This window comes from Lemur catta, chromosome 23, assembly GCF_020740605.2.
Source record: "Lemur catta isolate mLemCat1 chromosome 23, mLemCat1.pri, whole genome shotgun sequence".
Classification (NCBI taxonomy): domain Eukaryota; kingdom Metazoa; phylum Chordata; class Mammalia; order Primates; family Lemuridae; genus Lemur; species Lemur catta.
Genome location: NC_059150.1, coordinates 5,214,999 through 5,233,980, shown reverse-complemented (window position 1 = coordinate 5,233,980; position 18,982 = coordinate 5,214,999). Strand labels below are relative to the sequence as shown.

The 18,982-nt window shown below is 57.6% G+C and overlaps 1 protein-coding gene and 1 long non-coding RNA gene across 3 annotated transcripts; one reads left to right on the top strand and one right to left on the bottom strand.

Moving 5' to 3' along the window:
* Positions 1-734: 734 nt before the first annotated feature.
* ETNK2 (ethanolamine kinase 2) lies at positions 735-18,950 on the top strand. Of its 2 annotated transcripts, XM_045536013.1 has the most exons (8): positions 735-1,324; positions 2,928-3,187; positions 6,165-6,287; positions 10,881-11,023; positions 11,572-11,655; positions 14,414-14,559; positions 16,084-16,157; positions 17,783-18,950. In XM_045536013.1, exons 1-8 carry the CDS (start codon positions 1,067-1,069, stop codon positions 17,853-17,855), a joined length of 1,161 nt encoding a protein of 386 aa, XP_045391969.1. In that variant the 5' UTR covers positions 735-1,066; the 3' UTR covers positions 17,856-18,950. The 2 variants fall into 2 exon arrangements, with proteins under 2 accessions (XP_045391969.1, XP_045391970.1); XM_045536014.1 differs by lacking the exons at positions 735-1,324; positions 2,928-3,187 and adding an exon at positions 5,857-6,031.
* Positions 7,851-9,226, bottom strand: LOC123626782. Its single transcript, XR_006731007.1, has 3 exons — positions 8,941-9,226; positions 8,652-8,739; positions 7,851-8,307 (listed from the first exon to the last, which is right to left on the bottom strand). It is a non-coding gene; the product is annotated as an uncharacterized LOC123626782 (long non-coding RNA).
* Positions 18,951-18,982: the final 32 nt, after the last annotated feature.

Here is an 18,982-nt window from a genome sequence, read left to right as displayed (position 1 = left end):
TGGAAGGCATTAGCCCAAGACTAGTTGGTGAAGAATACTGAAAGGTGGGGAAGAATCCAGACTAGAACCCAGCCGGTCTGACTCACGTCCTGGGGACTTTATATCTTGTCACATGCAGTGGGTGCTGTCACAGTCCAGAGCTTCACACTGCTTGTGTGAGGCCGCTGGGATGGGGCTGCGTCCACACCCCGCAAGGACATCTGCTTGCCCACCACTGGCCTCCAGGCAGACGCTCAGTTGGGACGGAGCCTTTAAGGATCATTTAGTGACCAAAACTCAATCTTCCTCAATTAGAATGTGTCCAAACACTCCAACGCCCTGAAATGTTCCGTGGCCCGTTGGGGGACAGTCCAGTCTGCTGGCCTGGCACACTGACCTACAACACCATAGCCCAAGGTCCCGTCTCCACCGAGTGTGTGTGTAGGGGAAGCTGCCTGGGGGCTCCCTGCAAGGAAGAGCCTTTGGGATGCAGCAGGGCCCGCTCCCGCAGAACCATTTCCAGGGGTCCAGGGACTGGGGGCAGGGAGCAGGGGCACCAAGCGGAGAGCCCAGGTTGACGCCTTGGGGGCAGCTAGATCTCCATAATCCGGGATGAGGTGGGGGCGCAGAAAGAGCCCGCCCTCGCCCCACGCTACCAGCAGAGAGCGGCCCGGAGCCCTGGGCTGCCCCGGTGGGGACCCGGGTGGGGGCGGGGCCTCCGCAAGCCCCGCCCCCGGCGTCACCGGCCCCCCCCGGGGGGCGTCTCCCCCGCCCCGCGCTCCAGGTAGCGGCGGCCGCAGCTGCCGGCGACGGCGGGCTGCGCTCCCCGGCGGCCCGCGGGCCGGGGCGGGGGCGGGCCGGGGGCGTTCCCGCGGCTCGCCGCCCGTGATGTCACAATCGCGGCGGGCCCCGGCGTTCCGAGGTCGGCTGCGGGCGCCGGGCTGCGAGCCGGCGATCGAAGCGGGCAGCTCGCCTCTGAGTCATGGACTTCCCCTGGCCCCTCCTCTACCACTCCCACCGCCTCGCCGGGCGCCCCCGCCGGGCCGAGCGCTAGCGCGGCGGCTCCGAGGGGGTGGGGCTGCTGGGAATGGCTGTGCCCCCCTCGGCCCCTCTGCCGCGCGCGCCGCTGCACCTGAGGAGGCGCACGCCCTGCCCGCAGTGCTCATGGGGCATGGAGGAGAAGGCGGCGGCCGGCGCGAGCTGCCGGGAGCCGCCGGGCCCCCAGAGGGCCGCCGCCGTCCCGTACTTCGGCGTATCGGTGGATCAGGACGACATCCTCCCCGGCGCCCTGCGCCTCATCCGGGAGCTGCGGCCGCGCTGGAAGCCCGAGCAAGTTCGGACCAAGGTAGCGGGGCGGGCGGGGGCCGGGCCCGCCGGGGCTGCGGCGCGGTGCGTGGACGCCTGTCCGTGCATCCTTCCGGGCGGCGGTCCCGGGGCCGCGCCGCCGCTGCGCAGGCGAGGTTTGGAACGTGGTTTGTGCGTTTTTATTTCTCCATCTATTTTCGTCCCTAAACAAAGCTAGGCGCACACCTCCCGCGGCCCTCCACACACCCCCTTCCTCCTGGGCCGCCGGGCACGCCGGAGGTCCACCTGCCCGCGGGCCACCCCCTGTCGCCGCGTGCTGCTGCCCCTCGCTGCCCAGGAGCGCGTGCCCAGCCCGCTCTGAAACCTGAGGAGGCAGGAACTTTTCAGGGAACCCCTCCCTACGCACACATTGCTGCCCCTCCTGCACCCCATGGTGAGAGCCAAGCCTCCAGACCCTGAGCTGCCCCTGCGGGTCCCGGGAGCCACCCTGTGGAATTCCGGCCAGCACCAGCCCCTCACTGGCGCTGCAGGCTCCGGCTCAGCACCCCCTACACCCCGCTGGACACATTCTCCAGGACACACCTGTGGGCAGTTGAGGCCCAGGCTGATTCCCCTAGGTGACCTGCAGTTTCTGAAAAAAGCTGTCACCTGCTCACCCGCGCCCTTCCCCTCTGTGGGCTGCCTGCGGAGGAACGTGGCGAGTGGGGTGCTGCAGCTTGTGCTGGGGTGGGAGGGGCCGCGTGCTGATGGCCTTGCGGGTGGGGAAGGCCAAGTTCTGGGGAGGTTCCTGACCGAGTGTGGAGGCGGCAGACCTGTCCTGGGGAGGGGGTAGCATTTTCAAAACAAAAGGCCCAGTTTGGCCTAAGATTGTCAAGGCGTCACACGGGCCTGAGGTTAATTCCAACACTGACCTAACCCGCCATCTGCCAGTCCCCTCCCCTCTCTGGGCCTCAGTTTCCCCACTTAGAATTGGTTCAGATGTCCTCTGAGGCCCCTGCCAGCTCTGTCACATCGTGCCCCATAAATTCCATGGTTCCTTTCTCTTTATCACCCTGCCCAGAGAGCCTGTGCTCCCAGCCCAGTCGTCTCCTGTCTTTTCTGGTATGAACTCAGAGGCCCTAAGGACCTCTGACCACCACAGCCCTGGGGTGCGTGCCAACCTCAGAGCCCTCCTTGTACCGCTGCCGCTGGGTGGGGCAAGAGGTACAGAGAGCCCTCTCGGCCTGGCAGGAGGTGAGAGGCAGCTGATCGGGCAGCTCCCAGCCCTCCTCTGCCACATTCTGCTCCACGGGGTTTCCTTCAGGGCCGGGATGGAGGAGCAAGGAGTGGAGAGGGCTCCTACCCATGGAGTAGTGTGGGAATTCCTCCACTGTCAAATCCCGTCCACTAGAGGCAGACCCAGGGGAAGCGGGTGTGCCTGGGCTAAGCTCAAGCTGCCATTTTTTTCCTTGACCTCTTTATAGACTGGAGACCCCCAAGGTTGGAGACAGGGTAGAGCTGAGTGACAGGGCTAAAGGACTGGGGGTTCTGTGTGGTTGGGCTCAGCATTCAAATGAGCACCTGCTGCTGGAGCTGGGGAGCCCTGGGGAAGACCAGAGAGATTCTGCCCCACCCACCCATGCACTGCCCTCTCCCAATGCTAGCGCTTCACTGATGGCATCACCAACAAGCTGGTGGCCTGCTACGTGGAGGAGGACATGCAGGACTGCGTGCTGGTCCGGGTGTACGGGGAGCGGACAGAGCTGCTGGTGGACCGGGAGAATGAGGTCAGGAACTTCCAGCTGCTGCGAGCACACGGCTGTGCCCCCAAACTCTACTGCACCTTCCAGAATGGGCTGTGCTACGAGTACATGCAGGGTGTGGCCCTGGGGCCTGAGCACATTCGTGAGCCCCGGCTCTTCAGGTGAGGAGGGTGCCAAGGCCTTCATCTCTCCTATTCTTCAGGCTTTGGCATTTAAATCCTTGGTCAGCTTCCTTGGTGTAGAGTGGGGTCCATGGAAAACAGTCCCAAGATCTGTGAGCTCCCTGAAATTGCCTGGAAAATGGGTGTGTGTTTATCTCTGTGCTCTGCAGAGACAGGCTATAGCTTTCTCTAGATTTCCAGTGGGGTCTGCTAGAGGGATGAGTTGCTAGGGAGGAAAGTGTGAGTTTTGATGAACATGGGACCAAAGGACCCGATTCCCTAAATGCAGCAGAGATCTGCTTCCCAGCCCCGGGCCTCAAACCTCTTTCCACCCCAAATCTGACCAGGAAACGTCTCAGAGCCTTGGAAACTAAATAGGAGCCAAATCCCCAGGACACTTAGGGTTTCCTGCCTCTCCTCACCTTCTGCCAAGAGCTTGGATGAGCAAGGAATATGGGCCTTATCCAGGTTGAGCATGGCTTTACCGCCCAGAGAGATGTCATCTCTCCTGCCGGTCTGATCTCCTTCTGTGCTCCCTAACAAGGAGGGAACCCAGGTTTGAGGAACTGTTGGGGCCTCCTTCCAGAGGCTCACAAAAATTCATGGCCTCTGGGGAGCTCTTCCCAGTAAATGCTTGCATTTGCAGGGCCCAGGAACTGGACTTTCAAGCGCTGTGGATGCCACTGTGGGGCCTGGAAGTAGAACCAAAGAAGGGCCCCTAGTATACTCTCTGTCCCCTGGCCTGGGCCAGGACAGGGATGGCAGGCAGTATCTTCCTTCTTCCCTCCAATGCCATGACCCATGTGGGCGGCACTCAGACTGGGGTGAGAACCCAGGCAAGCTGAGGTTTGCTCCTGACACTGGGGACAGCAGCACAGGGGTCTGCCTAGGACCCTTGGCATCTGCCCTGTCCAATCCAAGGGGAAGTAAACGTCACATACAGAAACAATGAAGCCCACCTGGGGGTAGACCAAGACGCTGCTTTGCTTCCTCACCTGCCACCCACTTAGCCCCAAGTAAGTTCACCTGGCTCTACTTGCACCCTCCACCCCCAGCGACTTAGAAGAAGGGAATGTGAGAACCCCCCCACCCCATGCTGCTGCCTCTGGGGCTGGTCAGAACCCCAGGATATTTGAGTTGTGTACTGTAACTCGTGTGTGTGTGTGTGTGTGTGTGTGTGTGTGTGTGTGTGTGTGTGTGTGTGTCAGGGGAAAGTGAGGCACATAACAACCCATGCAGGGGTTTTCTCAGGCTCCAGCTGAGCAGCTCCAAACGTGCCCAGACTGGAGATGCGAGGTCAGAGCAGGGTGCAGGGGACCCTGTCCTGGCTTCTCCTAGCTCTTCCTCAATCTTGTACAAATAAGCTCCAATATTGGCAGGCCCTCGCCACTCCCAGGCTCCCCCCACCTCTAGGATTCTGATGCTGTCACTCATCCTCTCATGCAAACAATTACCATTGTCAGGAAGATTGAAGATGGATTTAGGTTCCATAAGAAGAACAACTTGGCATTTGGGGGAGAGCCAGAAATTGGGCTAGGCGTAGGAGGTATGCCCTTCCTTGATGACTGTCCCTAGGTAGACCATCATCCCTCGTGGGTGAAGGTGGATGTCTGAGGGGAAGGGTTCAGAGTCCTCCCTCCCATGTTCCTCTGAACCACCCCCCAACCTCTGCCTGCTGGGGCTTTGCAGCATAAAAATGCTGAGTGTTGAGGTTACTTTCATTGCTATTCCAGACAACAGCCCTATTGATATTCAAGGAAACGCTCTGTTCATGCTCTGTTCGGAATCTTCCTTTGGGAAGGGAAGGCCTGGGTCTCAGGTCTGTTTCCCTGCCTTTCCCAAATCCTGGCCTCCTCCCTCCTGCCCCAGGGCCTCTGGCCTCTGAAAGCACAGCCTTCCTCTCTCACCCACGTGGTTGCTGCCACGCCCCCTGCCCCCTCCATCTTTTGGGCGGTGGGAGCCTTGGGGGCTTCTGGAGGAGCCCTGAAACTGCCCTGTTGTCCCAGTAGGGAGTGGCCTGCCCCTTCCCAGGGTCCAGCAGGGGGAGAGGGTGTCCCAGGAACAGCTTGAGTAACAAGGTTTCCAATAGCCAATGCCTTTGTTGTCTTTCCCAGTGATTATTATTCGAGCAACAGGCAGAGGCAAGGGAGCTTGAATGTTGGAGGCTTGGCAGACGGTTGGGGGTGGGGCTGTAGAAAGGGGGGTGGCAGAGGACTGGGAGAGCCTAGCTGGGACACGGGGCCTCAGGCGATGGGGTCCTTATCAAGGCCCTCCCTCTCCGACCAGTCAGTCCCCCATCCACCCCCACCCTCTCCCAGCAACCTTCCCTACCGCCCGCCCACTCCTTCTCTCCCGGGACCTTGGATAATGTCCACAGGAGAACTTGAAAATAGAACGCTGGTTTGTTTTGCGTCCTTGGCACCTAGCCACCAGCATCAACTCCCTGTAGCCGACGAGGGGGCTGCCCGGGGCCAGCCTGTTTCCCTCCCCACCTTGGCCGGGCCGATAAGAGGCAGGCACTTCTTCCCTGCCTGGCATCGCCACCCCCTGAGCTCTGAGTGCACAGTGACCCATGTTCGCCTCCCCTGAGAAGAAGGGTCAGAGTCCGGGGGAGGCGGGCCACCCCCGTCCCCAGGTGTCCCTCTGCTCTCAGAGTTGCTGTGAGTACGCTGGGGTGGGGCAAGGCTGCTGACCTGTGGCCAAAGCCCACTGCTTTGACCTCCTGCTCCCCGAAGCAGCCCCAGCCAGGTCCCAGAATGGGGGCTGCTAGGCTAAGGGTCTTACCCACGTTCATGCCTTCTCCTCGGACCCTCCTCCTGCAGGACTTAGGCTCCTGAGAGACTGGTAATAATCCCACCCTTGGCCCTCCGGTTTCTGCCCTGGTGGAGCCTGCAGGGCCCTTTGCCGGTCCTGAGGGGCTGAGAGGGGCGGGCATGCCCAGCACTGATACTTTCCACTCTTCCTGTCTCTGCTGTAGGTTAATCGCCTTAGAAATGGCAAAGATTCATACCATCCACGCCAACGGCAGCCTGCCCAAGCCCACCCTCTGGCACAAGATACACAATTATTTCACGCTGGTGAAGAACGAGATCGACCCCAGGTACAGAGATCTGGAGAGTCCCAGGCTGCCACTGTCTGTACCATCTTACTATCGCCCCGCCCCTTCTTTTGGCTCCAGCCCACCTGACAGGAGGTGCGAGAGCCCAGGTCCCAGAGAGGGGGCTGAGCCGTCTCTCCTGCAGCCCCTTCAGTCCTGGTTGCTGGGCCGATTGACTAAACCCCAGGAACTTAATCGGCAGTTTTGCACCTATGCGCTTATTTCTCCTTGAGTCTTCGGACTGTGGCAGGGACTAGGGTCAGGGATATCACTTCCCCATGTTGCTTACGGGATCCTGAGGCTCAGAGGCTGAGCTTTGCCCAGTGTCATGGGGCCAGTGAGGGGCAGGGCTTCTGTTTCCCAGGGCTCTTTCCACCCGAGCCGCCTTCTGAACATGAGCAAGAGCTCAGAGTCAGTCTGAAGAACTCAACTCCTCAACCAGCAAGCCCTTGGGACTTGCTTGGGCCCCTCCTGTCCCCATGGGCCTTTGGGGACATAGCCCTCCACCTCGCTCAGACTGACAGCTTGCTGTTTCCTTCACTGCTCTTTCCAGGGAAGGAGGTGCACCCCCATCCCGACATTGTCCTTGCCCAGCTGAGACGGGCTTCCCTGAACTTTCCTTAAGTGCTGTAGCCAGCAACGCGGGAATCCTGCTAGCCTCCCGACACCTGACTCCCCAGCACACCCTGAGTGCTCAGAAAAGGATGGAGGCGGAGGCATGGAGGAAACAGTGGTGTCCCACCTACCCGCCCCTGAAAACAAAGCAAACCCCAAGGCAGTAGTGAGTCTCTGATTCCTCCTTGCTCCCTGCCGGGGTTGAACGTCACCTGTGTTCCAAGTGTTCATGGGAGTAGGGTGCAGAAGAGGGTTAGGGAAGGGCATCTCCTTCCCTCCTGCAAGATGACAAGTTAATGACTAACTCTGTCCCGATTGTGGGTGCGTCTCTGTCGCACACATGCACGACTCTATCTGGATCCTCCCGTGTAATGATTATCAAGCCGTGTCTTTGAGACAGTTTGTCCGGGGTGGCCCAAGCCTGCCCTCTCTTTGACCGTGTTCGGACCTTCGATGTCAGATCGTCTCTCTGGGGCAAGGGCTGCTTTCTCCCTCAGGGCTAGGACAGCTCATGGAATACAGGTCCCTCCAACCCTTCAGCCTACGCTTTCATTCAACAGATGGAAAAACTGAGGCCCAGAGAGGGGCTGGGACTTGCCTAAGGTCATTGCTGATCAGTAGCAGCTCAGGGACTAGAGTCTAGGCCTACTGGTGCTCAGATTGGTCCTTGGCATTGCAGCTTCCTTTGACCATGCTGTCACTGGGTGACCTTGTGAGGTAAACTTGCTGGGAGGGAACTGGTCACTGGAGGGGAGCTGACCAACTCTCTTTGCTCTTGTCAAACCTCTGACCTTGGGCAAATCAAGTTGCCTGACTTCTTTGAGCCTCATCAGGGAATGATCCCCGACCCGAACTGCCTAACCTGCCCCAGAGCAGGGCTACGGTGAGCAATCATTTAGACGAGGTAAAGCACCCGAAGCTCCAGTCCCGGCCTAATAACCCTGATTTATTCAACCCTTCATTTCACAGACATTGATTGACTGGGATTTAAAACAATAAAAGGCCATGAGTGTGACATCGGCCCTGCCCTAGAGGAGCTCAGGAGCCATCTGGATGCATAGGACATGCTCAGGCATAGCTGCAGAAGAAGGCAGGGTGTGCAGCGTGCGCTGGGGATGGGAGCACAGTGAGAGCCGCCTTGCAGAGGTGGCACGGCGGAGATGAGAAGGCCCCAGTTGGAGACGGTGGCTTGAGCAGGATTTGCTCGCGGGTGATGAGCAGATGAGGGTGGCTGCAGCAGGTGTTCGGGAGGACCTGGGAGGGCTTGTGCCAGAGCTGCAGAGCTGGAGCTAGGTGGTGAGGGGCCTCCCATGCCAGGCTAAGGAGCCAAGACTGACGTTTGCAGGCTGCAGGAAGGCGTGAAGGTGTTTGAGCCAGAGACTCGGTCCGTAACCTGACCAGGATAAGGCTGAGGAAGAAAGCTCTGTAGCATCGTAAGGAATTTGGGGGGGTGGGGTGGATCTGAGGAAGGGGGACCAGCTGGGGGAAGCATGTAATTAAATGCACAAGATCTAGCACTTGTCCTAGAGTTTCTTCCCAAACTTTGAGCATAAGATCCCTCCCCCAGCATCTTGGAGACTGATTGAGTGGTCTTGCATTAGGCCCCAGGCAGCTGCATTTTGGTAGGTCCCCCAGGTGATTCTGAGGCAGGTGATCCAGGAACGACATTTGAGGAACATTGCCCTAGGGCAGTTTAGGGCTGGGGTGGGGTGGGGTGGCAAAAGGGGGAGAATAGGAAGTGGTGTCAGAGACCTGGAAATAGATTTGTAGCCTTGGCGTTGGGTTGGAGGTGTCTAGGGCGGCTGGGAGGATGCGGGGCTGCTAACCGGTTCCGGGGCATCTGGAAGAGACACTGATGGGTTGGTTGGCGGGCGGGCAAAGGCGTGAAGCCAGAAAGCTCAAACTCGTGCAAGGCCCGCTGCGGGGAGAATCCTTTTGCCCTGCCCAGGTCCTGAGAGCAGAGTGGAGACCTGCCAAGGACTTGCAGGTGGAAACCCCAAGGCTTCCCTGGGGGTGACCCCCGGGTGCCTTCAGCCCCCACCTGCCGTCTCTGAGGGCCGGGGAGCAGTTCTCCCTGGGTTGTTTCTGGGGTGCGATGGTGGTTGCCGTTCTGCCAGTCCCATAGCCTTGACAGAGTCTAGAGGCAGCGGGCGGAGGTAGTGGAGCTGGCCATGTTCCAAGTGCGCAGGGGGGGCGGCAGAGCCTCCCGGGGGGGCCTCCGGGGAGATAGAAGCCTGGACGGCTCCTACGTAACCATCTGCGTGGCCTTGCGGTGGGCAGGGCGGGGGTCAGGCAGAGGTCAGGAACTGAGCAGCAGGCATCGTGGATGTCAGGGATGTTTTCAGGCTGGGACATGGGCAAACCAAAGGAAACCTCCTAATTCTTATCTTTTGATGGTCTCCGTCCAAGAAAAGAAAAAAGCTTAAAAGGAAAGGTAGCGTCTTAAGAAGAGCTGAGATTGAAACACAGCTTGTGCAGACCTGTCTACACAGATGAACTCCAGCAAAGACGGGGGCGGGGGGGGGAGGCCTCCCCAGCCTCGCCCCTCCCGGCAGCCTCCCTGGACTCAGAGAGGCCTTTGCAGAGCCTCGGAGGGGCTTTGGGGACGGTGCACAGCACTCACGATTAGGAGACTCGACTCGGTTTTGGATCCTTGGACGGGCTGAGGGCTGCTCTGCTCGGATGGGGAAGCAGAGCATCCGGCTGTGCAAGAGGTCACTGGAGGGTGGAAGGAAGCCTCTCTCCTTCCCTGAGCCTCAGTTTCCCCATGGGGCCAATCTAAGATGACCTAAGATCCTCTTTTGCTTTGACCTCCTCAAAGCCCAGAAGGGAGTCTGCCCTCTTCCCTTCCCATGGGGACGTGGAGATGCCCTGGTCACCGAATACTCTTCCCCATGCTCTGGCCTCTGGGCTGGGTGAGGGGGTGACTGGCCTGTCCTGTGGGAGGGTGACAGAGGGCATGTCTCATTCTCATCTTCCTCCACATGCTCTTGCTGCCCTGGATGAGGAAATGTAAACAGGAGACGCATGAATGGCGATAAAACTCCAGCCTCCTCCCCTCTCCTCATTGGTGGTTCTGGGTTTTGAAGGGTTGTGCTGTTTGGCCCTTTCAGTGTACACAGACCTGTGTGCATCCTGAGGACCAAAGTTCAGAGCATCTGGGCACAGCGTGGCCTCGCTGAACCTCCACACGGCAGGGGAACACACTCAGGACTCCAGGTGGAAGGGAGAAGCTATCAGGGAGCAGAGCACACGCTGTCACACGGGCAGGCCTCAGTGCTCCCCGGGCGCTGGGGGACTGCGCCCCAGAAGCACCCTGTTTGCTGTCTTACGTGGGCCCAAATGGTCTGTTTGTGAGATGGGAGGTCAGGCCAGACCGTCTGTCTGGTCCCTTCTGCCCGTGACACTGTCAGTTGCTAGGACATACCTCTGCCGCCTCAAGAGAGCGCCTTGTTCCAGCCCACTCCCGGGCCACTGTCACCTTCACTGGAGGAACTTGGCAGAGTCTCGTCCCAGCTCTGCCTCTCCCAGGGCTGTTCCCTGGCGTCCTGAGTCCAGGGCTGGTTTGCTCCTGTCCCCTCCGCCCCTGCTGCCCTGTCCTCTCCGTCTGGGATCTCTGAGTCTGGACGTTCATTCTCACCTCCCCTGTCTTTTCCCTGTGTCTCTTTCCTTCCTCCTCATCCCGTTCATGAAGCAGCAGGGATGCTCTCGGCCATTGACTTTTATGTTCTGCCAAATGCTTTCATGCCCGTGTTTGAATCAGCTTCTTAGCATAACCACAGGAGACAGAAGGACAGGAAGTCTTGTAACCATTTTACGGAGGATGAAAGGGAGGCCTGCAAGGTTGGCCGTCTGTCCAAGGTTCCTCTGCAGTAAGAGGGGGGGAGCGACGCGGCTCGAACTCAGGGCTCTTGAGGCCAAGCACCTGCCCATCTACTATCAGCCCTCCCTCCACTGGCCACCTTTTCTGTCACTGCCTAGCCTTTCTGCAGACGTCCCTAAGGTGGAGGTGTTGGAATGGGAGCTGGCCTGGCTGAAGGAGCACCTGTCCCAGCTGGATTCCCCCGTGGTGTTTTGTCACAACGACCTACTCTGCAAGAATATCATCTATGACAGCACCAAAGGTATGGCTCCTCTGGTCAGCTGGCTTTAGGGGCCTCCTCCTGGGGTTGGCGCCTAGACAAGCGAAACGAGACCTGGATTTAGGTCTTGAGTTAATTTGTGGGAGGGAAGGGGGAAAAGGAAACAAACTCCCACTGAGAAAAGTCTATACCAAGAAGGAACTCAAAATAATGGTTCGTGGAGGTCATCAGCATTAGGGCACTCGAGCCGTTGCTCCTGGCAGCTCTCTGGGCTTCTGAGGACCTCGTGGCTGCCCCGAACCTTCAGAGAGAGAAAGAGAGAGAGACAGACAGACACAACCTCCTGGTGTTCCTTGTGAGAGCGTCACCCCAGGGAGCCGTGGCTTTATTTCTGATCGTTAGCCGTGCTTAGCCCGAGGCCCCCGCTGTGTAGAGGGGCAGACGCGGATGGAAGGAAGCAGCCGAGGAGACGCCTGCAGCGGCCGGGCCGGCCGTGGTCCATGGCACACTCAGAGGTCTGCGGAGCCTGGCCCAGGCCCTATTTCCAGATCTCCTGGGCCAACCCTCACGGCCTCTCCTCTACCCCACAGGTCACGTGCGGTTCATTGACTACGAATACGCCGGCTACAACTACCAAGCTTTTGACATCGGCAACCATTTCAATGAGTTTGCAGGTGAGAAGGGCGTGGCTACATGCGGCACATAGCAATGTTTCCGTCAACGGCGGATCATTTACACCACGGTAGCCCCGGGGGATTATAACTCTGTATTCTTACTGTACCTTCTCTACATTAAGAGATGCTCAGATGCACAGACACTTAACCTATGTTTCGGTTTCCTGCAGTGTTCAGTACGGTAGCGAGCGTGCAGGTTTGTAGCCTAGGAGCGGTAGGCTAGACCGCACAGCCCGGGTGTGCGGTAGGCTGTACCATCAGGTTTGTGTAGGTACGTTCTATGATGTTCGCACAACGATGAAGTCTCCTAATGACACATTTCTCAGAACGTGTCCCCATTGTTAAGCAACGCATAACTGTATGTGGCCAGGTAAAAAGCACCCTCCTTATGTTGGGAGCCGGGTCTGCGGGGGGGGGGGACCAAAGGCGGCTCTGTACTTGGAGGGTGAAGGCTAGAGCAAGCTGTGAGTAGCTTGATGAGAGTAAGTGGAACTAATTCCAAGTATGTAGTTTGCACCTTGACTCCCCAACTTCGGGTCCTGGCTTTGCTGCTCACTATCAATAGCTGTGTGACCCTTGGGCAGGTTACTTACCCTCTCTGTGCCCCTAGAAAATGGAGATGATGAGGGTGCCTACTTCCTAGTATTGATAAGAGCTGCATATGCATGGCATGTGCTAAACATCGCATTGGTCTTTGCTGCTGTTATTAGGCAGGGAAGCTCTCCTGGAGCAGGAGTGGAAGAGGTTGGAGGAGGGCAGGGATTCCTAGGGGTAGGCAATTATTCTAGAAAGACATGGCATGCACAATAGAACTGTTTGTGTAAAGGAAGCAGGGCAGGTTTTTCCAGCTTAAGGGCTTAATTGTTAAGAACAATTAGATGGGACTGAGGAGACGCATGGATAGAGCCGTATACTGGGGCTGGGGGATGTCCCCAGACGGGCAGTGTGGGGTGCTCAGGATGAGTGAGGCATGCCCTGCGGAGTGCGCCCCCGTCCCCCAGCCTGATCAGGCCAATTGCAACCCTTCTGGAACCCCAGGTGACCAATCTGTCAAGCACTGACTGCACCTGAGGCTGCGAGACCCCAGGGCAGCCACCAGCTGCACCTAGGAACCCGAGGGATCAGGGGGCCTCAGCTGGGCAGAGCTCCGAGCTGCAGGGGGTGGGGTGGCGGCTGGTATGGAACAGAGGCTGGCGCTGGCCGGGCCTGGGAGTGCTTGGCCACCAGGCCTGCTGGTCTTTCCACAAGTGATAATTCTTAAGCATTTTAAGTCCTTCTCACCCACTGCACAGAGCAAAGTCCACCTGGAATTTCTCCAAAGTGGCAGATTGCGTCCTGCTCCCAAGCTGAGAATGGAGGAGGAAGAACCTAGCGTAGGGGAAGGAAGAGGGCAAGAGAGATTAGGAGCTGGGGAGAGGGACCCCTGGGTTCTCCACAGTGAGGCAGACACAGTACTAGGCAGTGGGAGGTGAGGCTCCCAACCGCAATCCTGCCTCTAACTGGGAGAGTGACCTTGGGCACATTTCTTCTTGTCTCTGGGCCTTAGCTTCTATACCTACACAAGGAGATTCTTTATCAGCCATACTCTGGGGCCTCAGGAGACTGAGTGTGTTTCTCCAGGGGTATAAGGAAAGCTTAGGAAGGACAGGAAAAGAGGGAGGGAGAGACCCTGGAGAAGGTGGCCCGATCCTGGTCCTGTCTTAAATAAACCACCTCTTTCTGTGCCAGCTCCGAAGCCAAGGTCTCTGCCACCGTGCCGAGGATGTGGCTGGAAGTCCCGGGCTGGCAGCCTGAGGACTACTGGAAAGGCAGGGCTGGAGGGAGTCAGAGCCACCTGGCCCACAGGTTCCAAGCCTGGCTGCCTGTCCGAATTATCTGGAGAATCGGATGGGAGTAGGGATGGTCTCCGGGTGATGTTTTTAAGTAGCCAACTTAACACTGGTCCAAGAAACCACATTTGACATTCCTACATTAGTCTAGGTCCCTCATTTGATAATGAAGACAGTGAAGCCTGGTGCGGTGGCTCGTGCCTGTAATCCCAGCACTTTGGGGGGCTGAGGTAGGAGGATCACGTAAGCCAGATATTTGAGACCAGCCTGAGCAGCATAGTGAGACCCTGTCTTTACAAAAAATTACAAAAATCAGCCGGGCATGTTGGTGTGCGCCTGTAGTCCCAGCTACTCAGGAGGCTGAGGCAGGAGGATCGCTTGAGCCCAGGAGTTCCAGGCTGCAGTGAGCTGTGATCACACCACTGCACTCCAGCCTGGGCAACAGAGTGAGACCCTGTCTCAAAAAAAAAAAAAAAGTTTGATACTATTAATATATATTCAATATAGAAATGCAGAAATAAAGGAGGAGAGACATTTAAAAAAACAAAAACAAAAGCAGACAGTGAGAGGAAAGGGCTTGTTGCAGTTGACTGGAGGCCGGCAGGAGACCTGAGACTAGCGGTGTCCTCTGTGCACTGTCCCTTTGTGCAGGGCACGGGGGACACAGTGGTGCTGGCATAAGGGGTTCCCGTCACTCCCCGGACAGTGCCTTGCCCCCCAAGCAGTCTGCCTCTCTCTCTGCTTCCCTCAGTCCCGCAGAAGCTCCCAGGTGGGATGCCACGTTCCCGGGGCTGCCTCCTTGGGCACAGCCCCGCAGGTCAAAGCAGATGGCAGTTTGGGGGAGGAGGAACACCTGCTGAGCTTCAGGCGACCCTCAGGTGAGACCATCGACTCTCCCAGCAACTTCTGTCTGGCTTGCCTCCCGCCAGGCGTGAACGAGGTCGATTACTGCCAGTACCCGGCGCGGGAGACGCAGCTGCAGTGGCTGCGCTACTACCTGCAGGCACAGAAGGGGACGGCTGTGACCCCCAGGGAGGTGGAGCGGCTCTACGTGCAAGTCAACAAGTTTGCCCTGGTGAGTGCTGTGACATTGAGGGGGCGGGAAAGGGGGCACCAGGAGGGACTTGTGGCCCACTTTGGGCTCCAGAACCCCACCCTAGGGGTGAGGCCTGGGCAGCCTTGTGTGGGGCACCCCCTTATTTATACTAAGGTGACCCCCCGTGCCCCCTGCCCCATTCAGTTTAGGCTCTCTCTTCTCTAGAGAAATACTTCCAAGAAACATCCTGGCTTCCAATTTTAGCAGTTCTCTCGTTTGGATAAGTAGTTCTTTCTACCGTTTAATCTCAGCCTTTCATGCTGTAGTTAGACTCATCCTTTCACATATACATATATAATGTCGGGCTCTAAGCCTCTGGCAACTGACTCAGAACTCTCTGGAAGCCTTTCCCGGCAGGCTCTTCCTGCTCAGATCACTGTGCCGTCATGTCTCAATTCTGAGTGCCACTTACACAAGGTCGTGGCAGACCTCCCTCCACCTGCGTCTGCCCAGGGGATTGCTAACTAGTCCTCTTAGTGTCAGCTGTGCATAAGCAAGAGTCAGCTGTCCTGAATTCCATAATATATAATTGAACTAAATCAAATCTCTACTTTTCTGTGATTTAGGATTGCCTATTCTATTTTCCTCATTGGCATTTCTGCACCGGGGTTTTCTTTCTCGGTGTTCTACCTTAAGAACAAGCCTTCCTCTTGCTAAGGTTTTTAGTGATCATTCATTCTTGCTAGTTTTTTATGCCCCTTTTAAGTCATAAAAGGGAAGAAAGTGGAGGGGAGGTAGTTTGTAGCCAACCCTGAGTGAGCAGGACTCTGGGGTAGGGTGGGAATGCCACAGGATGGGGAGGGACCTTTGCATGGGAAAATGATGGTGTCACTAGTGTTTGTTAAGGGGCAGCTGGGAACCATGGTCCCCTGGCTTCTGGAGTCCGAGGTGACACGGGCCTTGTGGGCACCTCTGGCTACAGGGAAGGCACAGTTTAATGCTCAGCAAATGCCCATACTTGTTCCCAGATCTAGATTCATTTTCCAGCCTGACTGGCCTCCCCGTAGCGGGCAGTGAAGGTCAGCGCAGGGGTCTGCCAGCAGACTCGTGGCCAGGGCACTGCCGCCATCCCTCCTCTCATCTGCCTGCACCCTACTGAGGAGTGCCGGCCCCTCTGCGGGCCACTAGGCCCAAGCTCTGGCTTAGGGAGTCATCTTGTCCTGCATACCTTGGCCTCGAAGACTCCAGCAGGTTCCTCTGGGTAGGGAAGAGGCCAGGGGTGGAGTGTGGGTCCTGCTTAGGCTGGGGGAACCCCCTGAAATCCCTAGAAGCACCGTTCTGCTGACCACACCCCCTTAGGGTGGGCAGACATTTGGTAGAACTGGCTCTGCTTGCCTCTTTCTGGTAGGAGTGGAGCCCCCAAAGCCTGTGCCGGGGAGACCCCACCACGTCTCTGCCGGTATCCTAGCTCTGTGTCTTCCAGAATGGCTGCGTCCCCTGGCTCTGCAAGGTTGCGACAGGCGTGGGGCATTGCCGAACTGACCCTCTCTGGTCTGTTTCCAGGCGTCTCACTTCTTCTGGGCGCTCTGGGCCCTCATCCAGAACCAGTACTCCACCATCGACTTCGACTTCCTCAGGTGAGTGCAGGCGGAAGGGGGCGGAGGGACACAGAGAAAAGGAAGAGCCTAGAGCCCAGGGTGCGAAGGGGACAAAGGAAGCCCCAGTAGAATGCCCGGAGTCCGTTCCTCTGTCCTGCTGACTCGTCCCCATGCCAGCCTGTTTCCGCTGCCCTGGGGGTGCCGGGGAACTCCACTCTGAAAACAGTCAGAAATGCCACTCCTTCCCCTGCGCCTGGAAGATCCAGTCCCCACTGCGTGCACGGCCACCCCACTGCCCTGCCTGCTGCCGGCGCACCTGTCCCCAGAGCCTGGTGGTGGAGGGAACCGTTGAGAGTTCAGTCTGAAAGATCGCAGAGATCTTTTTACAGCAGAGAGGACAGAATTCCAGAGCAGAAGTGACATGAGGCCGCTCGGGTGGCTTAGTGTGTGCTGCGCTGCCTCCCTGCGTGGGTGTCAGGCCCCTCTACCCCTCAGTGGCTCCTAGTGATATATAGGGACAGTACCTGGATGGCACTTGAATATTGGCAATTCAGGGGGTCCCTGTCATGGAGGTTCTCATGTCCCTAAGGGCCGGGAATCATTTCTTCCTCCATTCGGGTCCAGACCCTGGCCCGCCTTCTCCCCACTCACCCCTAGCGGAATCGTGACCCCGGCTTTAAAGTGTCCACAGCCATTAGAGAAATGCAAATCAGAAGCCCCGTGAGATATCACCTCACACCCCTTAGGATGGCTGCTATCAAAGAAACCAGAAAATGGCAAATGTGGGCACGGCTATGAAGCAGTTGGAACCTTTATGCACTGAGGTGGCCATCTGAAATGGTGAGCAGCCATGGAAGACAGTGTGCCAGTTCCGCAAAAAATTAAAAAATAGAATTGCCGTATGATCCAGCAGTCCCACCTCTGGGTGTCTAGACAAAAGAGTTGAAAGTAGCGTCTCAAAGAAATTTGTAAACCTGTGTTCAGAGCAACATTATTTACAGTAGCCAAGAGGGGGAAGCAGCCCACATGTCTACCAGCAGATGAATGGATAAATGAAAGGTGGTACATACATACAATGGAATATTACTCAGCCCTAAAAAGGAAACCCTGCTACAACCTGGATCCGCCTTGAGGACATTATGCTAAAGTGAAATAAGCCAGTCACAGTAAGATAAATACTGGCCAAGCCCCATCTTTCTCCTAGAGCCCTGCCCTGGGACACCCCTCCCACCCCCAACCATGGGGGCAAATACTGTATGATTCCACTTATGAGGAGTAACTAAGATAGTCAAACTCCTAAGAAACAAAGTAGAATGGCAGTTGCCAGGGGCTGGGGAGAGGGCAATGGGCAGTGTTGTTTGACGCGTAGTTTCAGTTTTGCAAAATGAAAAGTTCAAGAGATTTATTACACAGTCCTATGAATATACTTAGCACGTCAAACTGTCAAAACAAAACTCCAAACATGCAGGGTTGCTCCAGTCTGATCTGAGAAGAAAAAATTATAGTTGAAGTCAAACAAGCAAATAAAAACCTGGGCTGGGGTTGACCTGCCCAGACCTAGATGGGCTTAGAGCGGGCGAGAAACTTTGCTGGTGGTGTGAGTACCCCCAGCAGGGCCCACCTGGCTTCCCTTCCCACACCCAGCTTCCTTCTGCCTCTGGCAGGTACGCTGTGATCCGATTCAACCAGTACTTCAAGGTGAAGCCTCAAGTGTTAGCCTTGGAGATGCCAAAGTGACCAGCCACCCCATCCCTCCGCTACCCATCTGTCTGGCCAGACCTGCTCTCCAGGGCTCGGTTCTGCTCTGGACAAGGTGGGAGAAGGGGACAGGTGGGTGTCCAGGGAGAAGACTCTGTCCCTGCCGCCAGCCCCCAGTGGTTGCCACTGAAGACCTCATTCTCCTGTTTGGAGGGGCTGACAGGACCCAACGCCAGGGGTCCCCTTCACCTCGCCAGGCTCGGGAGGAAGTGCCTGCAGACAGCCAGGGCCAGGACGGTGACTACCCCTGGGAAGCACACCATTCTCAGCCCCAGGCCCTGCTGCAACTTGGGCTGCCTTACATGTGTCTTTAACCCTTCCTGGCCTGGGGACACGGGGAAGCGGGGAGGGCTCCTTTCTACCTCCAGTGCCATGAGCTCCAGCCCGTCTCCCCTCTCCCCCTGCGTGCCCCGTGTAGGAGGTGCTGAGCCCCAGATCAGCGTCATGCCAACCCTGACACATGGATGTACACACTGTGGCTGGGCGTGGGGGTCTAAAATTGGGCATGACAGCTCCCCCAGCAGCCGCCTCATCTGAGACCCCTCCCCTTCTCCAAACCAGATCCGATCAAATAACTCCGTCCCAAACTCCTGTGCTTCTGTCCCGCCCTCTGCAGCCTGCTGGGGGGAAGGAGAGGGATGGCAAAGCCATGGGCCTCCAAAGCCAGGCTCTGCTTTGTGCTGTGGCTTGGCCGGAAGGGACACGGCCAAGGAGGGGGTGGCCAGAACCAGAGCCAGCAGCCTCCTGCCTTGTTCCCTCCCCTGCCTTCCAGGCCCTCCTTCCCAAGGATGTCTCTCCGTCTCCACCTCTGTCCTGAAGTTGACCGGAGGTTTTCCCATCTGGGAATGACTAGTGGGCATCGAGGGGCGGGGGGCGGGGGGCCAGGGGCCTCCTCCAGGGCCCAGACCCTGGGCAGGTCGAATCAGAAAGGTGCTGGCTGAGCCGTTGTCACGCGACAACCTCCACCTCCCTCCTGCCCTCGGGGCTCCTCCTTGGGCCCTCCTGGCTCTGGCCCATAAAGTGATTCATTTGTAAATTATCATGGTTTTCTGCATTAAAATGCTCATTTCTGGACTGCTCTGTGTCAAGCAACAGTGGTGAGGATT

Coding starts and splice junctions, on each gene's coding strand:
- ETNK2 (XM_045536013.1), top strand. CDS start 1,067: ATGGCTGTGCCCCCCTCGGCCCCTCTGCCGCGCGCGCCGCTGCACCTG. Junction 3,188..6,164: donor CGTGAGCCCCGGCTCTTCAG/GTGAGGAGGGTG, acceptor TCTCTGCTGTAG/GTTAATCGCCTTAGAAATGG. Junction 14,560..16,083: donor AAGTCAACAAGTTTGCCCTG/GTGAGTGCTGTG, acceptor GTCTGTTTCCAG/GCGTCTCACTTCTTCTGGGC.